Here is a 22690-nt window from a genome sequence, read left to right as displayed (position 1 = left end):
CCTTTTAGGCCCGGGCGTAACATTTTCATACTCAGGATGATCCATCTTGAAAGAGTTCTCTTCTGTGCCACATTTCCTTTTTTTAGACCAGCTAACCCCAGGAAGAGCTGAACATCCACACAATACTCACTTGTGTGTTCAAAGTAAAAGCGTAAGGCTCTCTTTGGGTCAAGCCAATGAAGTCTCTCTACCTCTTTCGAGGGGAGGTGGAGAACAGAAATCCAGAAGAGCAATTAATTGTCCTACGTGAAAGGGCGATAACCATTTAGGTAGAAAAGTGGCCCAGGTACTGGGCATCAATTTGTTTGGAAAGAAGGTGGTGTATGGAGGCTGAACTTATAGCGCTTACCACCACTTCTGCGTAGAGGTTGTGGCAATGAGTAACAGTCTTATTAGTCAAAAGCTGAAAGATTTGTGCATAGGCTCAAATGTTGGGCATATGAGGAATGGCAGAACCAAATTAAGGTTTCACTGACATGTTATGAAGGATTTGAGAGAACGTGTGTTAGGTCTTTCAGTAAAAACATAACGATTTAAAAAGGGGAGGGTGATCTGGCAAAAAACATATTCAAACGGGCCGGCATGTAAATTTTAAGTATGTCATCTGAAAGTTTTGCTAGTAGAGGATCAATATTTGCAGTCCCTACATCCGGACACAAACTTTCCCAGCATCTAGAATAGAACTTAGTTGAAGGACTTCTGGCTGTGAGGATTACCTTCACTACTTAATCAAAACTGTTCAGATGCCGCCGTTCATTCAGCATGCATGGTGGGGTAGGTTTTGGAGTTTCAGGTGAAGGGCACTTTCCTATTGCTGAGACAGAAGGTCCTCCAAAAGGGGTAGCTGAATCGGATGGCAAATGCTCAGGCTTAAGAGATCGGATTGGGCCAATCGGATGGCAAATGTTCAAGCTTAAGAGATCGGATTGGGCCAGCAGCGTTTGGCACCCAGAATTCTTGACTTGGGCCTTGTGTGCCCAGACTGTTTTAGGAACAAGAGGCAGAAGAGAAAATTGCAGGAATAAACATAAGAGACCTGTGTTTCACTGCAGGTGGAACGTATCTTCTAATGACTTCCTTGGTGGGAACTCCAGCGGGCAGTACTCTCAACACTACACAATCTCAAAATTGTTGAAAAGATCCAACCAGGGCACAAGCCACTCGTGGAAGATGTTTTCAGCCACCTCAGGATGGAGACGCCATTGGTGATACACCAGCAAACGCCTGCTCAACTTCTCCACTATCGCTTTAAGAGACCATGCTAAGTGATTGGCCATGAGGAAGATTCCCTGGCAATTCAACCAACTCCAAAGGCATAGAGTTTCCTGCCACAGGATCCAGTACTTGCCTCCACCCGGTTTATTGCAGTGCTACTTGGGGGTTGTGCTGTCCATGAGAACTTGTACAAGCCCCCCTTTGATGGTTGGCAGGAAGGCCTTGGAAGAGAGTTGGATGGCCTGAAGCTCCAATAGGTTAACGTGGAGCCTGTGCTCTGCCTGTTACCCCAGACCTCTGATTTCACCTCTCCCAGATGGCCCCCCATGTACAAGCACTTTGTATCCATCGCTACTATGAACATTAGTTGAGGGAGCAAAAGGGGCCTGCGCAGAGTAGGTTGGTGCCCGTTTGCCACCATCGAAGGTCTCAGGCACCTCCTCTGAGATGTGGATGAGGTCGGACATATCACCCTGGTACTAAGTCCTTTGAAACCAAATAGACTTCTAAAACGGCCTCCATGCGCCCTCTACACCACGAGACAAGGAGAATGTGTGATGCTAGTAGTCCAAGGAGCCTCAGAACCATCCTTCCCAAGACCCAGGATTGATTTTTAAAGATTGGGACTATATCCTGAATCGCTGCTGTGGTGGGAAAGTCTTAGTTGCCATCGCGTCCACGATAGCCTAAAAAGGTTTAGAGATGGTCCTTGACTGATTGTAGCAAGCCCGCCTTAAGTATCTAGTCATCAGGGTAAAGAAAGACATGTATCCACAACCTCTGTAGAAGAGCTACAGCCACCCCAATCACATATGCGTGCACCCTAGAGATTACAAGGTGAGGCCCAAATGTAGACCAGTAAATTGTACTGCACAATGGGTAAAGGAAAACACATATGAAACATGTCCACCGATATTAGGCAATCTCCTGTGTCCAGAGCAGAAAGGACGAGCCATAATAAGCATCTTGAATATGTCCTGCCACGAAAATAAATTAATTGGTCAAAAGTCTAGAATGGGGCTTAGAACCCCATCAATCTAACGTACTAGGAAGTGACAATATCATACATTAGTAGAGAGATCAGCCTTTGCCTCTCTGTTTCCAGCACCCTCTTGATGGCACCCTCGGCCAGGAGACGTTTGACCTCCTGTATCAAAGTTGTGGCATGGTCCAATGAGACTTGACCTGTTACAGGGGAATATGAGGTAGGATGAAATGAACGGTAGGGTACAGCCCCTCTAAATGATTTGCAATACTCATTGATCTGTTTTGATGGACTAAGCCAGGCAGAAGATTTAGATCCTGCTACTGTACAGGCCGGGAAGGTTGTCACTTCCTGTATGACAGACCTCAAGAAGTCCATTAATTTTTTGTGTTGCTGGTGAAATCAAATGACTGGTAAAAGCAATCCTAGGGTATGGGCTGAGACATGGTTCTTCTTGAATCTCTCTGTTGAGATGGCCTTCTTCCGGAAAACTCTTGAGCCATCAGGTATGCGTGTATAGCCCCCAATGCATGCAGCCTGAGCACTAAGCTGGTGCCCATGGTGCAACACAATAGTAGCAGCATCAAGGACAGCAAGCACTTCACAGAATCCCGTCCATCCTGAACATTTGGGAACCATTTGCCTTGAGGTCCTCTGGAACGGCTGGCAAGATTTGCGGACCAGGTCCTACAAAGTGAGTGTACCCGATCAGCAGGTGAAATGCATTTATCAAGCGCAAGGATAGGCTGACCAAAATAGACATCTTTTTCCCCAAAGGCGTCGATAGGTGCTTAACAGATCTCCCCATAGAGAATACGATTATCTATGGCAAGAACTGGTAGAAAAGGTGTTGCAATTCACCTTAGTGGCCAATGGCTGTATAACTAGACTTTCCAGTTTTGGGTGTTGTGTGAGGAAATTTGGGTCAGTATGTGTATTCTGGCAACAGGCCTACTGACTGATGGGACTGAGCATGATTTTGTCCAAGTGGCCCAAAAGGGTGTACGTAAGTGCCTCATTAAAGGTCAACATGGTCTCAGCCAGGCTGGCCCTTAATGGAGGATTTCTGTCAGTAAATGTGATGTAATTTCAACAGTAGGTAGCTGTAGGCAAGCTTATCTGCTGCTCAGCACATCACAATTGCGCAGGAAGAACTTTTCTCCATTGTTGGACCAGGTGGTGAGTCAGGCTTAGTCTCTGGAGAGAAGACCAATCCCAATTGCATTCTGCCAGTTCTAAAAACGGCCCTTTATCAGTGTAGTGAGGTAGGAGCAGTGTGTCACCCTCATTATCACCATTGTGGGGTACATGTTGTAACGCAATGAACTGCATCCGAATCGGAGCAGAATATGGGTTCTTGGCCCTGGTAATATTGATGGCTTAAATGAGGCAGGGAGTCAGGTTCAATCATGGTTGGCTGAATTAGTACTATGACATAGGTCTGGTGCCGTCCGTCGCTGGTTCTTGGAGTTCGGAATTTGCACCGTGTCTGGTACAGATGCCGGTGGAATTGGCAACAGTGCCAGTAGCGAAAGGAAAGGCGTGGATCCAGGTTTGAGGTGGCAGTCAGGCCAGAGTTCACAAAGGGCCTGGTGGCAGGTCCTATGGGAACTATCAGTGCCAGGAAAGGACTCACCAGCTGAAGTGCAACTTGAAACCCCTGCGGCTCCATGGGGCACAAAGACACTTCAGAGTAAGCCAGTAGTATCTTAAAAATCATGCTGTACAGCGTCCTTGAAGGCCCCTATCTGCTGCAGGGTTGACAATGGCCGGGGGAATTCGGGGTGTGCCAGACCAACTGTGGACAGGCTTGGAGTCTGTACACCTTGGAGACAAAAGGCCCTTGGAGTGACAGCTGTGTAGTGCCTCTCTAGCCTTTGACGGGCGAGAAGAGGTTGAATCCCACTTTACATCCTTGCACTTATGACACGCTTTGGATTTTGACTTACCTTGGGACTTTGAGTGGGGTCAAGATTTAGAGCATTACTGGCCTCGCGATCAGTAGAGGCGCTGTTACTGGGAGTGGGACCACTGGTTCGAATGTGACCTCTTTGTACGTTCAGTGACACCGGTTCACTTCCCACTATCTCATGGTGCATGACATTGCACATTTGTAAATGACTTTATGTGGCACCTGAGTCCAGGAGTCATAGACACATGTCGCTGGTAGCCCGAAACCAACATCTTCTCCTGCAGCCTCGGCATAGTTGAGAGATGCAGAAAGCAATGGACATCAGCATGCAAGGGTGGCGATTATATACGGCTCGGCTTCATCATTTCCACTCGGTTGCAGTGGAAACCTGTAGGGCCACTTGTCAGTATGTGAGATCTATTGCTTGAAAATCTTCAAATCTAGTCTAGTGTCTGGAAACTATTCTAGGGGTGAGAAATCCACGGTTAGGTGTAGCCAACAGGAAAAACTTCATTAGTTAATCATTGTGAATATTAATAATAAATTATCAGGATTATAGGTTTTACAGAAACACATGCTATGGGAATTTTGTGGGTAAAAAAAAGTGTTCCAGACCATTGCAGGACACTCCACCTGTAGTTTAAGAGCAACATTTTCACACTTTCATAGTACCTGCCGTAGTTGGAGATACTAAAACACATATTGCTGGATTTTGCGTAGAGTATTTTCCCTGTAAGTACTCCATAGCACAGTTGCCTGTATCAAGAGAACACCGACTCCTAGTCTGGCTTTTCAGTACACAATATTTTGAAATAAAACTGCGAGCATAAAGAAGGAGGTGCTTAGGGATATTTTTACCAAAGAAACTGTAATCAATACTGGGCCAGCTTTATGTAACCTCTTTATGTGGTGTAGACATGGCTGTGATGTGTTTTTCTATTTCCACTGGTAACTAGTAGAGCTGTGCGTCCGAAACTGTGGGTCGTGACCAACTGGTGAGTTGTGAGCTGATTTTTGGTGGGTCGCAAAAGCCTAGCAATAAATAAAGATCCCTTTAAATGCTATATTTTTCTTGTCACATTGCTGCTTCAAAGTCAGAGGTCAAATATCAGGTTATGTTTACTGAAAAAGTTTTTTTATAATTTAAACATGGGATTTTGTTTCCAGATTCCTCTCATTTTGCAGTCCGAGAAATAAAAGTAAATTGAATTATCCGACAATCTTGCTAAGGTACAGGTGTGTGAGAAGAAAGGACGTATGATGTCCTGTTTTTGTAACACACAACAAAATATAAAAAACCCGCAAATGAACTGTAAACATTCAGCAGTTAGGAAAGCATAAATTAACCACTTTTTTTGAAATCCAGAAGTGTGATGGAAACGAAAGTTGTACTATGTTCAAAACAAACCAAGACACTTTACTTGGTGGTGCACAAAATGATAAATATTCACTGAAACCCGATTTCAACACATCATTTATGTGCAATATTGTTTTATCAGTAAAACTGTATGTCTGTGCAAATGTAGTGCCCATTTCAATGGAAAATGTGTTGTATGTAAATGACAGTGCACTACCAACATGATACTTTAGTTACATTAAAAAGAAACACCCACCTCATGTCCATTAAAGCTAGGTGGGTTGCGGGGTGTGGCTCAGGCGGACAAGATGGTGATTGCAGTTTAGAGCTGCTTCCGACCCACTCATTAATCAATCATCATCTATAGCAGTTGGCTGCCACAGAGACCCCCAGCCTTGCCAGTGAGATTCTGTGGACACACTGTAGAGCAGGGCTGCCGCCAGATCGGACAATGTTAGGAAGCGATGCCCCAGACTGCCTTTCCAACATGGAGGCCCGCGCTTGGTGGTGGACCTGTGGCGGCGGAAGAGACTGTGTGCCAGAATCGATCGGACGGCAAACTTCGGTTTGTGGGATTTCCAGAGGAAGTGTAGGTTCCAGTGAAAAAAACTTTCTAGAAGGTTGGATAAGGTCCTGCGTCCAGGCTGATAAATTGTCGCCATGGTTTTCGGTGGCTAGAGCCCAAAGGTCTTTGGCTCAGTACCCCTGGGCTGAGCCTCTGGCCTCCCCAGATAATCAACCACCGTGACAGAGACACCATTCTTGAAGAGGCCAGGCTGAGAAAAAATCTTTCATTTCAGAACTCGCACATCCTGATCTTCACAGACTACATGCAGGTGGCTCAGCAACCAAGGTGCTCCTGTGATGAGGTTAAAAAGAAGCTTTGTCCTTTCAATCATCAGTACATGATGCTCTTTCCTTCGAAACAGAAGGTGATCTTCATTTCTTTAACTCACTTTTTTGAGACGCAAGAGCAGGTCTGGGAGTGGAGTGAAAGGACCTCCGACGTGTGGAGACCACTGGGGGAACTGAATCCAGTACGAGATCCTCCATACTCTCTCATTCGCTTCCGCCGAGCAAGAAAAGGAAAAACTGCAAAAAAATCATCGACTCCCCTCAGGTTCTGAGATGCGTTCCTACTTTGAGATTAATAAAGGGACAGTGGAGTCTGCTAGCACTTTGTGGGCAGCTAGCAAACCAGCACTAATAGATCTACTAAATGGGCATATCTGAGGTAGGGAGAAAAGGAAGCTAGAGAGGATTACAGCCCTGGAGGCCAAATCCTTCACCTGGAGCGCCAGATGCGGAGGGATTCATCTGCCGAGCTCGACCGGCAATTGAAATTGGCGAGGGCAAAGGAAAGGCACCTGTCGCTAGAGGATGCACTCCAAGGCTGGAGAGCATCAACTTAGTGGGTTTATGAGCACATGGATGAATCTGGGAAGTTTCTCTACTGGCTGGCCACCAGAGAGTTCACTTAGAGTGGTCCCTTGGAACAGTGATGCAGGATTCTATACAATGTAGTTGTATTTGTATCGTGCATAGCTACCCCAATGGGCCTCCCAACGTTAGGTGACAGACAACCATTCCACTCAATCCAACTGAGCATTTTCTTAACAACTTTGGAATAGGTGTGGTGCCTTCAGAATTTTCCTAAAGCAAGCTTCAGGAGGCTGATTTCTAAGAAAGCCAGAAGAGCATTCCAGAGCCTGGAGATGAGAAATGCAAAGGAGAGGCCTCCACTTCTTGCTTTTTTGATCTTGCACACAGCCAGAAGTCCTTGATTGCTAGAGCAAAGGGCCCGTCCTGGAGCATAGGGATTAAGCAGAGAGCGAATAATAGGTGGGCCTATTCCATGAATGGCCCGGTACACCATGCAGTGAGCCTTAAACTGGCATTCTTTTCTGAAATGGCAGCCAATGCAAGGCAACCAGAGCAGGAGTGGCTGACTGATGCTTTGGTATTTTTTTAAGGATTCTTTTGCGGCAGCATTTTATACCACTTGGGAGCCTTTTGATCATGTATTTTGGGCTCCCAAAGATACAGTGAGTTGCCATAATCAAGGCAAGAGTTTATCAGACTGTGCACCATTTTTCTTCAAGTGGGAGATGGTAACATCTGCAATATTTTCCTTAAAGATTGCAGAATTCCAAAGCATGAGACTGCTAGTTTCTTTACTTGAGTCTCCATAGTAAGCTTGTCATCAATCCAGACTCCCAAGCTTTTTACGGCTTGTGCTGGTTTTGGACGATCGCCCAAGTGCTCTGGCCATGAGAGTTTCAGCCACCTAGGACTAGTCTTGCCTACTACTAGAACCCCAGCTTTCTCGCCATTGAGCTTTTACCTACTGCTAGTCATCCAGGATGTAACCGCCTTAAGACAGCAGTTTAATTAGGTGGTGATTTGGGTGGTATTAGAGGAAAGGCTAGGATGATCTCAGTGTCATCAGCATATGACACTAATGCAAGCCCATATGATTAAACAATTTCTGCTAGAGGGCGTACATACAAGTTAAACAGTGTGGGATTGAGTGAAGAGCCCTTTGGGATGATGAACACGGACCCACACCTCTGAAATTGTGGGAATGTTCACGGACTACTACTGGACATTGTACAAGTATATGCCAAGGCGACCCTGCTCAGTCACCTGCCCCATTTTGAGGGTGATCTAGTTGACCTCAATTCCCAAGTCCCTAGCCAGGGAAATAGATCAACCAATCACAGCTGAAGACATTGAGGAAGCATTATCTAATATGTCCCCAGGTAAAACCCTGGGCCCCAATGGTTTTCCAGTTCAGTAATACTGGAAATTGTGCGCCCTCCTGTTATCACACCTGCTAGCTTTCTATATGGAAGCAGCTATGGTTGCAGCCTTTCCCCTAGAGCTAGGCAAGGCCACCATTGTGATGATCCACCAAATAGGTCATCCACCTGAACATTGTGCCTCCTATCAGTCAATTTCCATCATTAATGTGGAGATCAAAGTATTCGCCAAGATTTTGGCCAAAAGTCTGTGACGCACCATACACTATTTAATTCACCCAGCCCAATGTGGCTTTATGCCACCTCTGAGCACCCGCCACTATATTTGAAGACTCCAAGTGGCTCTTTCTCAAGCACATACCCTCCAACACCCGGCGCACCCTGCTCCTGATTTTGAGAAGGCCTTTGATACGCTTGCCTGGTCTTTTCTTGATGCTCTACTGGAAAGGGTCAGACTAGGGTGTTATCTCCATAGCCTCGCCAAACTCTCCTATTCTTACCAGTCTGCTCAAGAACTGATCAACGACTCCTCTTTTCTTCCCTACCCATAGGAGCACCCAGCAAAGTTGCCTATTTTCTCCCCTACTATATGTGCTGGCAATCGACTTCTTGGCTTCACTTATACGTTGCGATTAGAAGATACAGGGATCAGCATGGGCTCCAAGGAAGGGACAGCATTATGCATGGCTGTCATACTCCTTTTTTATGTGGACCCACAAACATTCGGCCTGTGTTGCCTAGAACTCCCCAAAATCTACAAAGAGGCTGTGGGCCTCCGAGTGAATAAAGCAAAATCCCTGCTGGTCCAGATTGTAGGGGTACTTGAGCTCATAGGACTGGTGGTTGCGAACCCTGTTTGTCGTTCCAGTATCTAGGCATCCATACATTCCTCCTTCCAGAATTGACATGGAGTCTTAACCTGACTCCTCTTGTAATTAATATGAGGAGGGATCTACAGAAGTGGAAACAATTCCCACTACATGTGATGGGACAGATAGCCCTCTTTAAGATCATTGTGGCGCCATGCTTCTTTTATGTCTTCCAGAATTTTCCCCTTCCAATCTCTAGGCAGTAGTTCCAGCAACTCAACTCCATGCTCTGGAATTTTTTGTGGGTGGGCTGATGCACTCGCGTAGCGATGGCCAACTGTAGGGAGTACCCCTATGATGGCAGACTGAGAATGGTAGATCTCCAGTACTACCATGTAGCATCAAAACTTATCGTAATAAATGACTGGTTTAACAGGGGCTTGGGGGATCCGACGTATCAAGTGAAACTAAAGTTACTGGGCATGGATACGATGGCCAAACTGTATGGTGCCCTGTTCAGGCAAGTCCAGTTAGAAATTACTCAGATGATATTCCTCAGTTGGAGAGTGGCACTTCGTCTCTTAGGCTGGGTTGGTAGACGGACGAGGATGACCACCCTCTGCAGGGGGAAATGGCTACATCACACAGCAGGGTTAGAGGGGTTCTCAAAGTGGGACGCCATAGGCATCACGTATCTCAAGGATGTATAGACGGGTGAGGAAAATACCAAAGGTGATGATGGACGGAGCGTTGACAATACAAACACTCACCCCCAGTCAACTGATCTGGGTTTAATCCATCACCGTTCTTTAGCTCACTCCGCCATCCCAGTTCAGACATGGTCATATGCAAATCAGTCTGACCCTGTGCCTCATGGGAACAGTCCAGCCCGAACTGCCAAGCCATGTCTTCCCTGGACCGGAATCAAGCTTCCCAGGACCAGTTTCTGGCATTACAGCAGTCTTCAGCCGGGCTTGCTTGACTCCAGTGGCAAAGTGAGCAAGGGACTCATGTCTGAGCATACCCTGCCAACTTAGGGCGAACCAAGAAAAAACCAAAGGTGATTATGGACGGAGCGTTGACAATACAAACACTCACCCCCAGTCAACTGATCTGGGTTTAATCCTTCACCGTTCTTTAGCTCACTCCGCCACCCGAGTTCAGACATGGTTTGCATATGGCCATGTCTGAACTGGGGTGGCAAATTGGGCTAAAGAACGGTGATTGATTAAACCCAGATTAGTTGACTGGGGGGGGAGTGTTTGTATTATCAACGCTCCGTCCATCATTTCCTTTGGTTTTTCTCTGTATAGACGGGTGGCCACATACAAATGCTCCAAGAAATCCAACAGCAATTCCACTGTCACACACTCAGTTTCACAAATACTTAGTTGAGACACGCCCTCTTGGCCAAGATTCCACCGAGTATGGACATTCCAGAGTGTAAGGCTAAATTTCTAAACTGGAAGCTCCATAGGGGAACTATATCCCAGATTTACCGCACCCTAGACTTCAAAGCACCGGATGGACCATTTCAGCACACTAAGTCAGAAGTGGCATACGTGGGTGGCGAGATGGAAGAGAGAAAGTGGCAAGAGGCCAGGATGGCTCCCTGAGAGTTGGCCATATCCACAAGCCTAAGACTGGGTCAGCTCAATTGCCTGCATCTCACATACATGACCACTCAGAGGCTACACCGGGCGGGCATGATTTCACAGGCAGCCTGCTTCCGGTGTCGCTCACCAGATGCAATCTTCTTTCATGGGGTGTGGTCTTGCCCAGTGTCAGTCCAATACTGCGGGAGGGTTTAGCGAGAGCTCTCACTCATCCTGAATTGACAACTGGAACTCACGTCCAAGGTGGGGAGCCTGATGGGAGGACTTGGGTGGACCGAGTGCGGAAGGTCTGTTCCTTGAGATAGCAACATTGGTCACTAAGAGGGATAGTGCATGGAAGTGAAAATCAGTGAGACCCCCTACGATTGTTGAGTGGCGGGCGGGGGTGGGCTGGTGCCTCCATCTGGAAAAGCCTGTTTATAAAGGGTGGGGTTGCCCACAAAAGCATGTGAAGACATAGGGCAAATTATGGGAATACCATGGTTTGGATGAATGGGATGGATAGCTGACAATGGATGGAAACTGTTCTGATTATAATGTCTGGGGGCCGAGGGATGACTAGAGAAGCAGCGACTGTGTATACTGTTACTTGTGGAAAGTACAATACAATTGGTTATAAAATAAAACAAAAAACTAGTTGGGCCGCAAAAGCTTGTTGCACTACAAAAAATTGGTCACAGTTTTGGGAGCACTATAGTAGAGGATAATGGAAACTGTGATTATACGTTTGCAGCTGGGTGGTTTTGTTATCCTCTTTTCTGCTGGCCTTAGTGTCGCTAAACAAATAATATGTCCAAGCAGCCGTTTTATATGTGCAGGTTTGGCTAGCTCTCAGATTTGGAGAAGTTTCCTTCCCCTTGAGACTGTGGTATAGGATTTACATCAGCCCCACCAACTCTCCATTTTGTAAACATTTATGAATGATTAAGGTAAAGCATGCCTTATTCTGCCCACCCAGCACTCCTTGGGCGGGGTTTATTAATATATAGTTGTCCGTAGTACTGGCATACAATTGCACAGTAGTAAACCCATTTACTTTTGCTCGTTATTCTTTGGTGGATAGGAATACCAAACAGGGGTATATTGAGGCATTTTCGGAAGGAGTTTTATTTACAGCTGAAATTGCACATAATTCGGGCCCTCTATGTTCTTATTTATCAGAGAAGATCCCGTATAGAATACTGGACTACGTTATACTTTGAACTTGCTAGCTTTTTTGAAATTCTGTTTAAAAAGTCTAGTAGCCAGCAATCCTGTTTTAAAATTTTGTTCGCAATTAAATGAATACATTTCTGCCTACTACAGGAATGTTCAGCACCATTCGAACACAGCTCCTTGGCCATAATTCTGTGCAGTTGTTTTAACAGTGTCAACATGATACTTCGCATAAGCCTGCCTCTGACAATTCAGTACACAATTATTACATTTCACATTAAAAAGGGACCAACCTAGAAAATAACTCTGATGCACATTTTTATTTGCAAAACATTTTAAAAAGTCAGACATTTAAAAAGAAAAGCAGACACCAATGGAATCAAACTTTTCAAGGCTACTTACAAAAATAAACATTTGTGATTTTAAACCCAAAAATGTATATAACAATGTAGGCAAGCGAACAGAGTAATGAACAAGTGGTAAACGGGTGTACTAAAACAGAACAAGGTAGCAATAGTGAGAGGGTTTATTCTGTCCAGCGATGCCCACAGTGTGGAGCTGTGCACACATAATATAGCCGCATGGCATCCTGGAAAACAAAATAGGACAATTATTGTTTCAAATTACTTTAGCGAAAACATATTTCAATCCTTCTCTCCCCACCAAAGTACATTTAATATATTTTAACCTATCAAATTTAGATTTCAAGGTGAGCACCAATAATGGATGAGAGAACATAAATGCTCGTGCAAGATATAAGAAAAAGCCACACAACACTTACGCCTGCCTGCGCCTGCACTCAGTAAGACATCTTCGTCTCTTTTGCACCAGAGAAACTCAACTGCCTTTCGACACTCGGATCATTTCCAACAAGAAAAACTTCCTCAACACGGTAAGACGGTATTTGCCTCTCCTCCACTGCATAAGCCACTCCAGGATGCGTTTCATACTTACTACTTTTCAACCCTTCCTAAAATTACTTGGTGAATTTACAACTTCCCTCAAAGCTCTTTCCTGCTCTCTCATTAATGTCCGCTCATTCGTAAGACATACCACCAACGCTACAGATCTGCTCATTAACCTAAATCTTAATCCATTATTTGGCCCATTCTTGATAATTTGAGGATCTGGGCAGAAGCTCTTGAGGAAGCTGAGGCAAGAACTTTAATCACTCTCCCCTGAATATGACTTTAGAGCCGCTGGTGTCTAGTTCCACTTGCATGGGAGGACACACTGTGGACCAGGTTTTTGCCCCCAATGCACTTATGACTTGCGGTTCACCATTCCCCAAGTCTGAAGGACAACTCTTTGGTGCCATTTAAGATCTTTTCTCCCAACCACACCCTGACTTGACTGGTTGAACATTGCACTTTAAATGACGTCAAAGCGCATATGGAATAAACTTACTCCTGTAGCCTTTGAGCAGGCCTTAAAACTCAGTTTCCCCTCTCCTAAAACTTCCACTTCATCAGACTCTTGTATGCAGAACTTCAATAACTGGAGAACTGCAGCACTCAACACTTTCTTACAATGAGCATTTCCTCCTCACATTGACTCTGACCCTCAGCCCATTTGAACAGCTCTTAACCCTTTCGATGCTCATGACGAGCTCAGCTTGTCATGAGGCACGGTTGAGCTGTGCTTATGACTAGCTGAGCTCGTCATGAAACTATAGTATTCAAACAAGTTAAGCACAGGAGGGGAAAAGTCACAGCAGCCAAGGTGTTAATTAACAATACTGCAAAATATTGAGTGCATGTGGAGACGCCATTACTCTGAGGACTCCAAACTAAGAGAAGCCCTTTGCGCTTACAAAGTCATGATAATAAAAAACAAACAAGACTATTTTTGGTATCCTCAAGGACCTTGGTTCAAGTGCTATTTAACTCAATACAGTTGGACTGTCCATCTAAAGCCTTCTCAACAACTGTGCTATAATTTATCAAACGTTTTCGCAGATAAAATAAATTCTACTGTATGGCCTTTCCCTTACTGAACAATTCTAGCACCCACAACATTTCTTATACTCCTTTTCTGAGTAATCATTCTATTAATAGATTTTTTGGCTACACATTTTAATGAAGAATAAGGGTTAAACTTTATTTCCCTCGATAAATTTCCCAGAATCCTATTGGCCATAAATCTGAAACCCCAACCGACCTTAGTACATAGTGGCCTTTCAATCTGTCAAACCAATCCTCACTTATAATATTCCAAATCTTTGGAACCAGTCCATTGACACAGCATTTGTTCCTGAAGTCAGGAAAATGCATTAGTCGTTTGTTTCCCTACTGAAAAATCTGACTATAGATCAAGCAGTCTTGAACATTTTTCACCCTACTCTGCTTCAACCCTACCCCCATAAATATTTTGGAGAAAGTTATCAACAGACAGATTACTCATTTCCCCGAGCAACAAACTTGACAAAACTAAATCTGGCTTTTGACCCATAGCACTGAAACAGCGTTGATCTTAGTCCTTGATGATCTTTAAATGCTGATAGACCATGGCAAATCTTCTGTCCTTGTCTTTCTTCACCGGTCTAGGGTTTTTGATGCAGTCTCCCATACTTTCCTGCTGTGTAGCCTCTCTGAAGTCGGGATCCAGGGCCCTGCTTTGGCCTGGTTAAAATCTAAACACCATCTGTTGCTAAGCTGTCTTTTTGTCACTCCTCTCGCAGCCCCACCCTTTTTAATACTACTGGCACTATTATCAGATCATTTGGGCTACAACCTTTGATTTATGCAGCTGATACACAGATTCTGTTGTATCCTGAAGGCAATTTCAAGCAGGGCTCCCCCAATTTTAGGGACAGCATGACTGTGGTTGTAAAGAAGTTGTAACAAAATTAATTAAAACTCAATACAGAGAAGATTGAGATAATGTTTCTCTCTATTGGGAACTCTCTTGGCCTTCTGACTCCTAACCTTTGGTCCTCCAATTTAGGCCCAATCACTGTTCCTCGCTCCTCCGTAAGAAATTCAGGCATAATGTTTGATCATGGCGCAGGTAAACAAAACAGTTGACCCCTATTTTCTTATGGACAGATTACTGCAAATGTCATTGCCCTATCACCTTCATCTGTCACGTCGATCAATGGTCTAGGTAGAACACTACCTAGGCTCTTCTGATTGTATCATCATACACCTGCAATGCCTACAGAATAACTGGCTCCCAACCTTCCAATTTGATCTCCTGCCACAATGGCATTACAAAGTACACATTGGTTGGTTACTTCATCTCAAAGAATTGCATTCAAAACCTTCTATACAGTGTTCAAAGCTATTCAAACCTAAGCTCCTAGTTACCTTTTCAAGATGTTTAGGCTTTATACCTCTCTTGAGAGTGCCCAAAGGTCCTCTACTTCCAGACTGCTGGTGGTTGCCAGATTTTGATGCATCAGGCTGGGTGGGCTTTCTCTGGCACCTTAGCTAAACTCTGGAAATGTCTTGCTCGCTACTTCAAAAGCGGAAACTGCTCAAATTTGCTGGTTCCTGTTGGCTTCCAAAAGTTTAGTACTGAACTATTTTCAAATGATTTGCCATCAACCTAAGTTCCTAAAGTCAGATACCTTATAGGGAACCATGCACTTTACAAAACCACAACATAGCATAACATAGGCCAAAGAAAAACTAGCCTTTTCAGTCAAAACACCTACAGGGCACATTCTATTCAACTGTGCAGTAAGAATTGGACCCCTTCAAATAGTCATTGTGATATCTTACCACACTATATGTAATCCGAATAAGAAGGCAGTAAATTTGAGAGGTTAGTAAGCCAACCAAAGGAGGGCTTTATGTCCACTGCAAGCTGACAATTCGTCTGGCAACAGACGGCGCATGTTAAAAGTAGAGACCTAAAATTGAGTTTTGCTTAATATGTTTCCCACCCTTCACAAAAAAAAACCTGCCATTTCAGTAAATTAACACCACATGCTAAATCTAGCGCTGATTTGTAAAAGTCAGTAATGGGCTGGAAAATAATTTAAAAGGGTAATGTGTTACAACTTCAGCCCAAGGTACGTTTCAAATGAGCGAACTAGCAGGGAAACTGAAAGTGATCCTTTGCAGCACCACTGAACCATCCAGTTCTACAGGAAAGACGAGTGATAAACTGAGGAAACGACAAACTATTCAAATGTTTAAAAAACCAATCTGTCCTTCGTTCAGTAACTTTCCCTAGCATTTACATACCTGCCTATTGTCAGCAAAAACCCAAGTAAATCTACAATGAGATGTGAAAGCATTTATTTTGTGCTGTAAACAAGACTGACTTGACAGAAAGAGAGGAACAATGAAGTCAAACAATAGGACGCCGCTGTTTTCTTTACCTCAGCCTTCGCGCTGTGTGACTGGAAAAACACCGCTTCTTTGTGCCCGCACCTGCAACAACACAAGGCACAGACCACCTGAGTCAGAACAAAGCAACAAACCACAGTGCTCATCGATCAATACGAGACAACTGTTGAACATTTTTGCATCAACATTGTTCAGGTGACTGAAAGGTATTTGTTCACAAACCGATTGATCTATAAAATGTATTATTTTACCATTTTGCATATAGAAATAAGCATACGCTCTTTGGGGGAAATGTGTGTGGGTTTTTGTCAAATGAAAACACAGAAACATGTTTTAAGGAAAGCTTGTGCAACCAAATAAACTTCTTTTGTAAGCATTTTGAGCGTGAATAGTAATGCGATGAATGTAATCCAGTTATGATGATTAGAATATATGTCCCTCCTCTACCTTAGTAGATAGTGCTGTTATTTTCTCAACACTGCTTTCAAAAGCACTTAAGTTATGGCGGGGCTATTTGTAAGCCACTGTTTTCTACGAACACTATTCAAACATGTGACATTTGAGAAACATAGTACTTTGTTTACCAAGTTTATATCAAGCCCTAATTTCAAAATACGATCTTAAAACCACAACACTATGCAGTTAGGTGGCTGTCAGTCAAAACAGACTGAGGATGAAGAGCAGGAGAACTTAAATGCAGCTATCGAAGAAAACAAAAACAACAACAAAACACAAAACCAGTAAGTATAGGGGGTCATGGGATAAGGTTGAATGTGCGTATTGGGGAAGTAAATGGTAAATCCGGGGTTTTACTCCGTATTACTGGCTTTCAGTGGAGAAACGGTTCAAGTTCAAGATCCTTACGTACATGTTCAGCATTAAGCATGCTAAGGCCCCTGACTATGTGCAACAGCTAGCCTGCCCCTAGGTCCCCCCACGTAATCTCAGATCTTCTACTCAAGAGAAATTCCGAGTTCCGAGAGTGAGACTTTATCGTATGGGAGGGCGCCCCTTCTCTTACCTTGGCCCCACTCTTTGGAATGCTCTTGCACTTCCCCTCCGCCTACAACCTGACCTTCTGTCTTTCCGCAGATCCCACAAAACATGGTTCTTTACAGGGGCGTAACAAACACCCCTGCAGACCCCGCAGTGCGGGGGGCCCCCTCAGCCTTGAGTAGGTGAAGGGGGCCCCCCAGCTCCTCGGTGGAGATCAGCTCTGTGAGGCTCTGAAGCAGGTGCAGGCTGTCGGCTGTCTGCAGTCTGCTAGGAGCCCCTCGCCCCCTCCCTCTGCCTGAAGAGCAACAATGTTTCAACTGACATTGTTTCTCTTCAGTCAGAGCCAGGCCCGGAAGGAGGAAGGGGGTGGGGGCCACAGAATGAGCTTTCATCAGAGGCACGGCCTCTGCCCGGGCTAGTTGTGTGTAAAGTGAACCTTCGCTGCTTGGTGCACTACAGCAGACCCGGCTGCCTGCTCTTGCTAAAGGAGCATGAAGTATGGAAGCCACGGCCAGGGACGAGAAACTCACCCCCTACAGACGCTAACTTCTGCTCCAAGCTGTTCTTTTGGTGAGTGACTGAAACACGCTCTGCCCTTATCCTCTCGGTCAACAGTGGTGAACTGCCACATGCTGCTGCCACGAGGTGTTTAGATTTTGTCAGAACTGATGAGCTTTTGTGAGGCCGGGGGATCCCGACTAAGGCCCCACCAGATGGTTTCATGTACAGTGCAGTTAAGGCGCCTTCCTTCATACACCAGACCCATTGTCAATGCCAATGCTTGTTTTATTTCAAAATTTGGAACATTTTTATTAATTGTTAGGAGTTCTTGCAAGGATTGAAATGTTGAGACATCAACTGAAAGGTGACAAAAGAAGAAACAGTGAATACATTAGTTTATAAAAAATGAAAGCTGTGGAAGGGCACTAAGGCACGGTGACTGGTGGCCACCTTTTGTGGCGGGAAACACGTGCCTACGTAAGAATTTGCTGCAGACAGATCTATTGTCTGTTAATCTATTTACTCTCAGTTGGAACAGGCTAGGGTACCATCTCCTCCCAAATTAGAAAACTCTCTTTATCAACCCCAGATGTCCATTTTGGTATCATATCACGACAGCATTTCAGATACTTCAAAAGTCTTGTGAAATTTAACTTGTCATTTGCACTGACTGCTTGCTTCAAATGGGGCATCACGGGAAAGCATACTGCAGAACTAACAAAAATACCTGCTGTCCCAGTGGCTCTCTCATTCCAAACGTCAAGCAAAGAGACATCAGGGAATCCTTATTCTTGTTTATTCAATGGATTGATTTATTCCCTTGATGGTTTCAATAAACGTACATACATCAAAAGGACAATACAGTTATCCTGTATCAATGCTAAATACACTTATCCTGTATCAATGCTTATGAGTTTATGAGCTTATGATCAACTGGTTTTTATGTAAAGAGCCCTGACACCTTCGGGTAATGTTCGCGCTATATAAAATCGCATTAAATAAATCAATAAATAAAGTTAACAAGCTCATGGGATGGGAGGGTGTTTCCAGACCTTAAAATGATGTTTCTATGCCTGTGGATGATGTGTGTTAGAGCCAGTGGGTCCGTCTTCGGCGTTCCAGAGTCTTAGTAGAGGTGGGCAGTGGCACACCAACAAATTAAGAGGGAAGAGTCCAAGGGGCAGATTTACAAGCCCCCTGCGCCACCACTACGTCACTTTTCGTGATGTACTGGTGGCGCAGGGGGCTCCTCCATATTTACAAGGAGAGGAAAAGCCACCCTGCGTGACTTTTCCTCTCCTTGTAAATACGGCCCCTTCACACGCAGCACTTTGCGTTGAATGGGCGTTCCATGGGTGTTGCTGTGGGTGTTCCCACGAGGCAGCAAAATGCTGACAGGGACAGGCGAATGTTTGCAGCTCCTGGAACAGGATCTGCTGGGACACATTGGAAGATAAGTAAGCATTTGCAATGCAATTGGTCTCGCATTTGTGAGAGTTAGAGCTATTGACGTTGCAAAGGACACTGTATTTTACCTATGCATTTTCTGTTTGGGATTGTGTGTCCTGGAGTGGGATTATCTGGAATGGTATTTTGTGTTGTGGAGTGGTATGTAGTGGAGTTGACTTATGTGGTGTGCTATTAAATATTGGCAATGATTCAAAAAGTTGATTTGTAAAGGGTTTATTCAGCATTGTACCCTTGTTTATAAGGCAAAGTTCAATAGTTCATATGATATTATCGACATATCATTGAATGCAAGCAAAAGGACACTCCAATGCATTTCGGGCTTCACGCCCTTTATCAAGGAGAGGCTGGAGAAAAAAGAAGAGAAGAGCCCGGGTCAGGGGGGACTATATAAGGGATTGAGGCCATTAAAACAACAAGTTGGTGAGTTTGGTGAAGCATGCCATAGGAATGTGAAAAGGCAACTCCGTGTGACTTCAAGATAGTGAAGGTCAGATATTAATAAACGAAAAGGTGGTGCAAAGAAAACATGCTCGGAAGTAAGTACAAAACAAGGTATAATGCCGAGATAGTGAAGGTCAGATATTTATAAACGACAAGGTGGTGCAGAGAAAAACATGCTCAGGAGTAAATACAAAACGAGGTATAATGCCGAGACAGTGCAACCAAGTGAATAAGGAAGTGTCAAAAATGAGTGTTGAGAACACGCGATGTCAAGCTTTAACGTGCTTCCTTAGATATGAAGCGTGAGCGTGTAGGAATCATGCCGTTAGAAAATGCTAATGCGTTACGCGATAATGTCGGGTCCATGCGGTGGACTACCCAGTGCGTGACTATGATGACACGAGTGAGCTAAACAAACAATAGAATGTAGTGAGGAACTTACTCATAACGGCACCGTGGCGGTCACAGACGGAAGGCTTGGCAATCAGTGAAGTGGCCAGAGTGAGGTCGGAGAAAACTAGTATAACATAGAAGACGGACTAAAAAAGAAAGTAAACCGGTGGGGGCCATGATGGGACAGGAAAGTAAGATGGAAGACCTAGATGAGGGGTTGTGTAGATACAACAGGCAAGTGTGGAATAAACACGATTATTAAAGAAAAATAAAGAAAAATAAACGGTAGTTGCACACAATAAGACATATAATGGAAAATGTGACATAAGCAGGATGATTAAAGGAAAATGAACAATTGTTGCACACAAAAAAACATAAAATGAAGTAAAGAGCAATGCATAAGGGCTAAAGGTAACAGCTATATTCTACTCTGTCGTTAAGTCCATATGGCTTAAGTGTTTGTAAACGAAAGGTCCATTCTAGTTCTTTCTGCAAGAGTAGTTTGCGATTGTCTACCCCTTCTCTACGGGTGACACATTCCAAAACAGTGAATTGCAGCTGTGCGATGGTATGATGAGATTCCTGGAAGTGCATGGCAACATTGGATTTTGCCTGTTTAGTGCGGATGTTAGATTTGTGTTCGTTAATGCGAACTTTAATCTTTCTTTCAGTTTTTCCGACATAAAGTTTTCCGCATGGACACTTCAAAGCATAGATAAGGTTCATGCTGTCACAAGTAGCATTGACACAAAGTTTTATGGCATTGCCTTTCATGGGATGTGTTATTTGGTTGCCTCTGATGATGCAATTGCAATTGTTGCAGTTTAAGCATGGTTGTGTTCCCTTATATTTTAGTGGAGTCAAAGCTTCTGTAGACAAGATTTCTTTGATGTTTTTCCCTCGTGTGTGTGCGAATAAAGGAAGATCGTTGAAGATATTCCGAAAGTCTGGTTCAATTCGCAAAATTGACCAATGGTTCAATATAATTCTTTTGAACTGTTGGGTTGCCGAGGAAAATTTAGAAACAAGGACCATGCGTTGGGATGGTGGTTTAACGGTTTGAGTTAGGCTTTGTTGTCTGGTGATGTTAGTCAAGCGTGTTTCAGCAGTTTTAAGAACTTCAGTGGGATAACCTCTGTCTATGAAGCGTTGATGCATCTCTTTGATGCGGTAGTTGTAAGTGTCCTGTTCAGATACAATCCTTTTTATGCGCAGCATTTGTGAATAGGGTAAATGTTTTTTAGAGATCCTTGGTGAAAACTCTGGAAATGCAACGTGTTGTTGCGATCGGTAGCTTTGCGATGTAAGTCGGTAACGAACTTGTTGTCTTGGATTTTCACCTGCACATCGAGGAATGATATTTCTGATGGGCTAGTCTGCCATGTAAGTTGGATGCGTGGATCCTTAGAGTTGAGGTCCGTTAGGGCTGCAATCAGTTGGTCATGTGTGTTATTCCAGAGGAAAAAAAGGTCGTCTATGTACCTTACATACATTTTGATGTTTTGGTAGAGTCCGGGATTGTCATAAATGTAGGTTTTTTCGAATTGTTCCATATATATATTGGCGTACGAGGGAGCCGCACAATTGCCCATCGCCATTCCCGTAAGCTGAAGATACCAAACTGCAACAATTGCAATTGCATCATCAGAGGCAACCAAATAACACATCCCATGAAAGGCAATGCCATAAACCTTTGTGTCAATGCTACTTGTGACAGCATGAACCTTATCTATGCTTTGAAGTGTCCATGCGGAAAACTTTATGTCGGAAAAACTGAAAGAAAGATTAAAGTTCGCATTAACGAACACAAATCTAACATCCGCACTAAACAGGCAAAATCCAATGTTGCCATGCACTTCCAGGAATCTCATCATACCATCGCACAGCTGCAATTCACTGTTTTGGAATGTGTCACCCGTAGAGAAGGGGTAGACAATCGCAAACTACTCTTGCAGAAAGAACTAGAATGGACCTTTCGTTTACAAACACTTAAGCCATATGGACTTAACGACCGAGTAGAATATAGCTGTTACCTTTAGCCCTTATGCATTGCTCTTTACTTCATTTTATGTTTTTTTGTGTGCAACAATTGTTCATTTTCCTTTAATCATCCTGCTTATGTCACATTTTCCATTATATGTCTTATTGTGTGCAACTACCGTTTATTTTTCTTTATTTTTCTTTAATAATCATGTTTATTCCACACTTGCCTGTTGTATCTACACAACCCCTCATCTATGTCTTCCATCTTACTTTCCTGTCCCATCATGGCCCCCACCGGTTTACTTTCTTTTTTAGTCCGTCTTCTATGTTATACTAGTTTTCTCCGACCTCACTCTGGCCACTTCACTGATTGCCAAGCCTTCCGTCTGTGACCGCCACGGTGCCGTTATGAGTAAGTTCCTCACTACATTCTATTGTTTGTTTAGCTCACTCGTGTCATCATAGTCACGCACTGGGTAGTCCACCGCATGGACCCGACATTATCGCGTAACGCATTAGCATTTTCTAACGGCATGATTCCTACACGCTCACGCTTCATATCTAAGGAAGCACGTTAAAGCTTGACATCGCGTGTTCTCAACACTCATTTTTGACACTTCCTTATTCACTTGGTTGCACTGTCTCGGCATTATACCTCGTTTTGTATTTACTCCTGAGCATGTTTTTCTCTGCACCACCTTGTCGTTTATAAATATCTGACCTTCACTATCTCGGCATTATACCTCGTTTTGTACTTACTTCCGAGCATGTTTTCTTTGCACCACCTTTTCGTTTAT

The 22690-nt window shown here is 44.1% G+C and overlaps 1 protein-coding gene across 2 annotated transcripts in view; it reads right to left on the bottom strand.

Moving 5' to 3' along the window:
- Window positions 1-12116: 12116 nt before the first annotated feature.
- POLR2I (RNA polymerase II subunit I) overlaps window positions 12117-22690 on the bottom strand; it is a 158536-nt gene continuing 147962 nt past the window's right edge. For both annotated transcript variants that reach the window (XM_086938471.1, XM_086938470.1), the window contains 2 exons: window positions 16142-16193; window positions 12117-12400 (listed from right to left, as the gene is read on the bottom strand). In XM_086938471.1, coding sequence (XP_086794597.1) covers window positions 12338-12400; window positions 16142-16193 — 115 coding nt within the window. In that variant the 3' untranslated portion in view covers window positions 12117-12337. The remainder of the gene's footprint in view (window positions 12401-16141; window positions 16194-22690) is intronic.

The sequence above is a fragment of the Lissotriton vulgaris genome, chromosome 9 (assembly GCF_964263255.1).
Source record: "Lissotriton vulgaris chromosome 9, aLisVul1.2, whole genome shotgun sequence".
Lineage (NCBI taxonomy): Eukaryota > Metazoa > Chordata > Amphibia > Caudata > Salamandridae > Lissotriton > Lissotriton vulgaris.
Note: the sequence above shows the minus strand (reverse complement) of the source record. Positions and strands in the feature narration are given on the sequence as shown.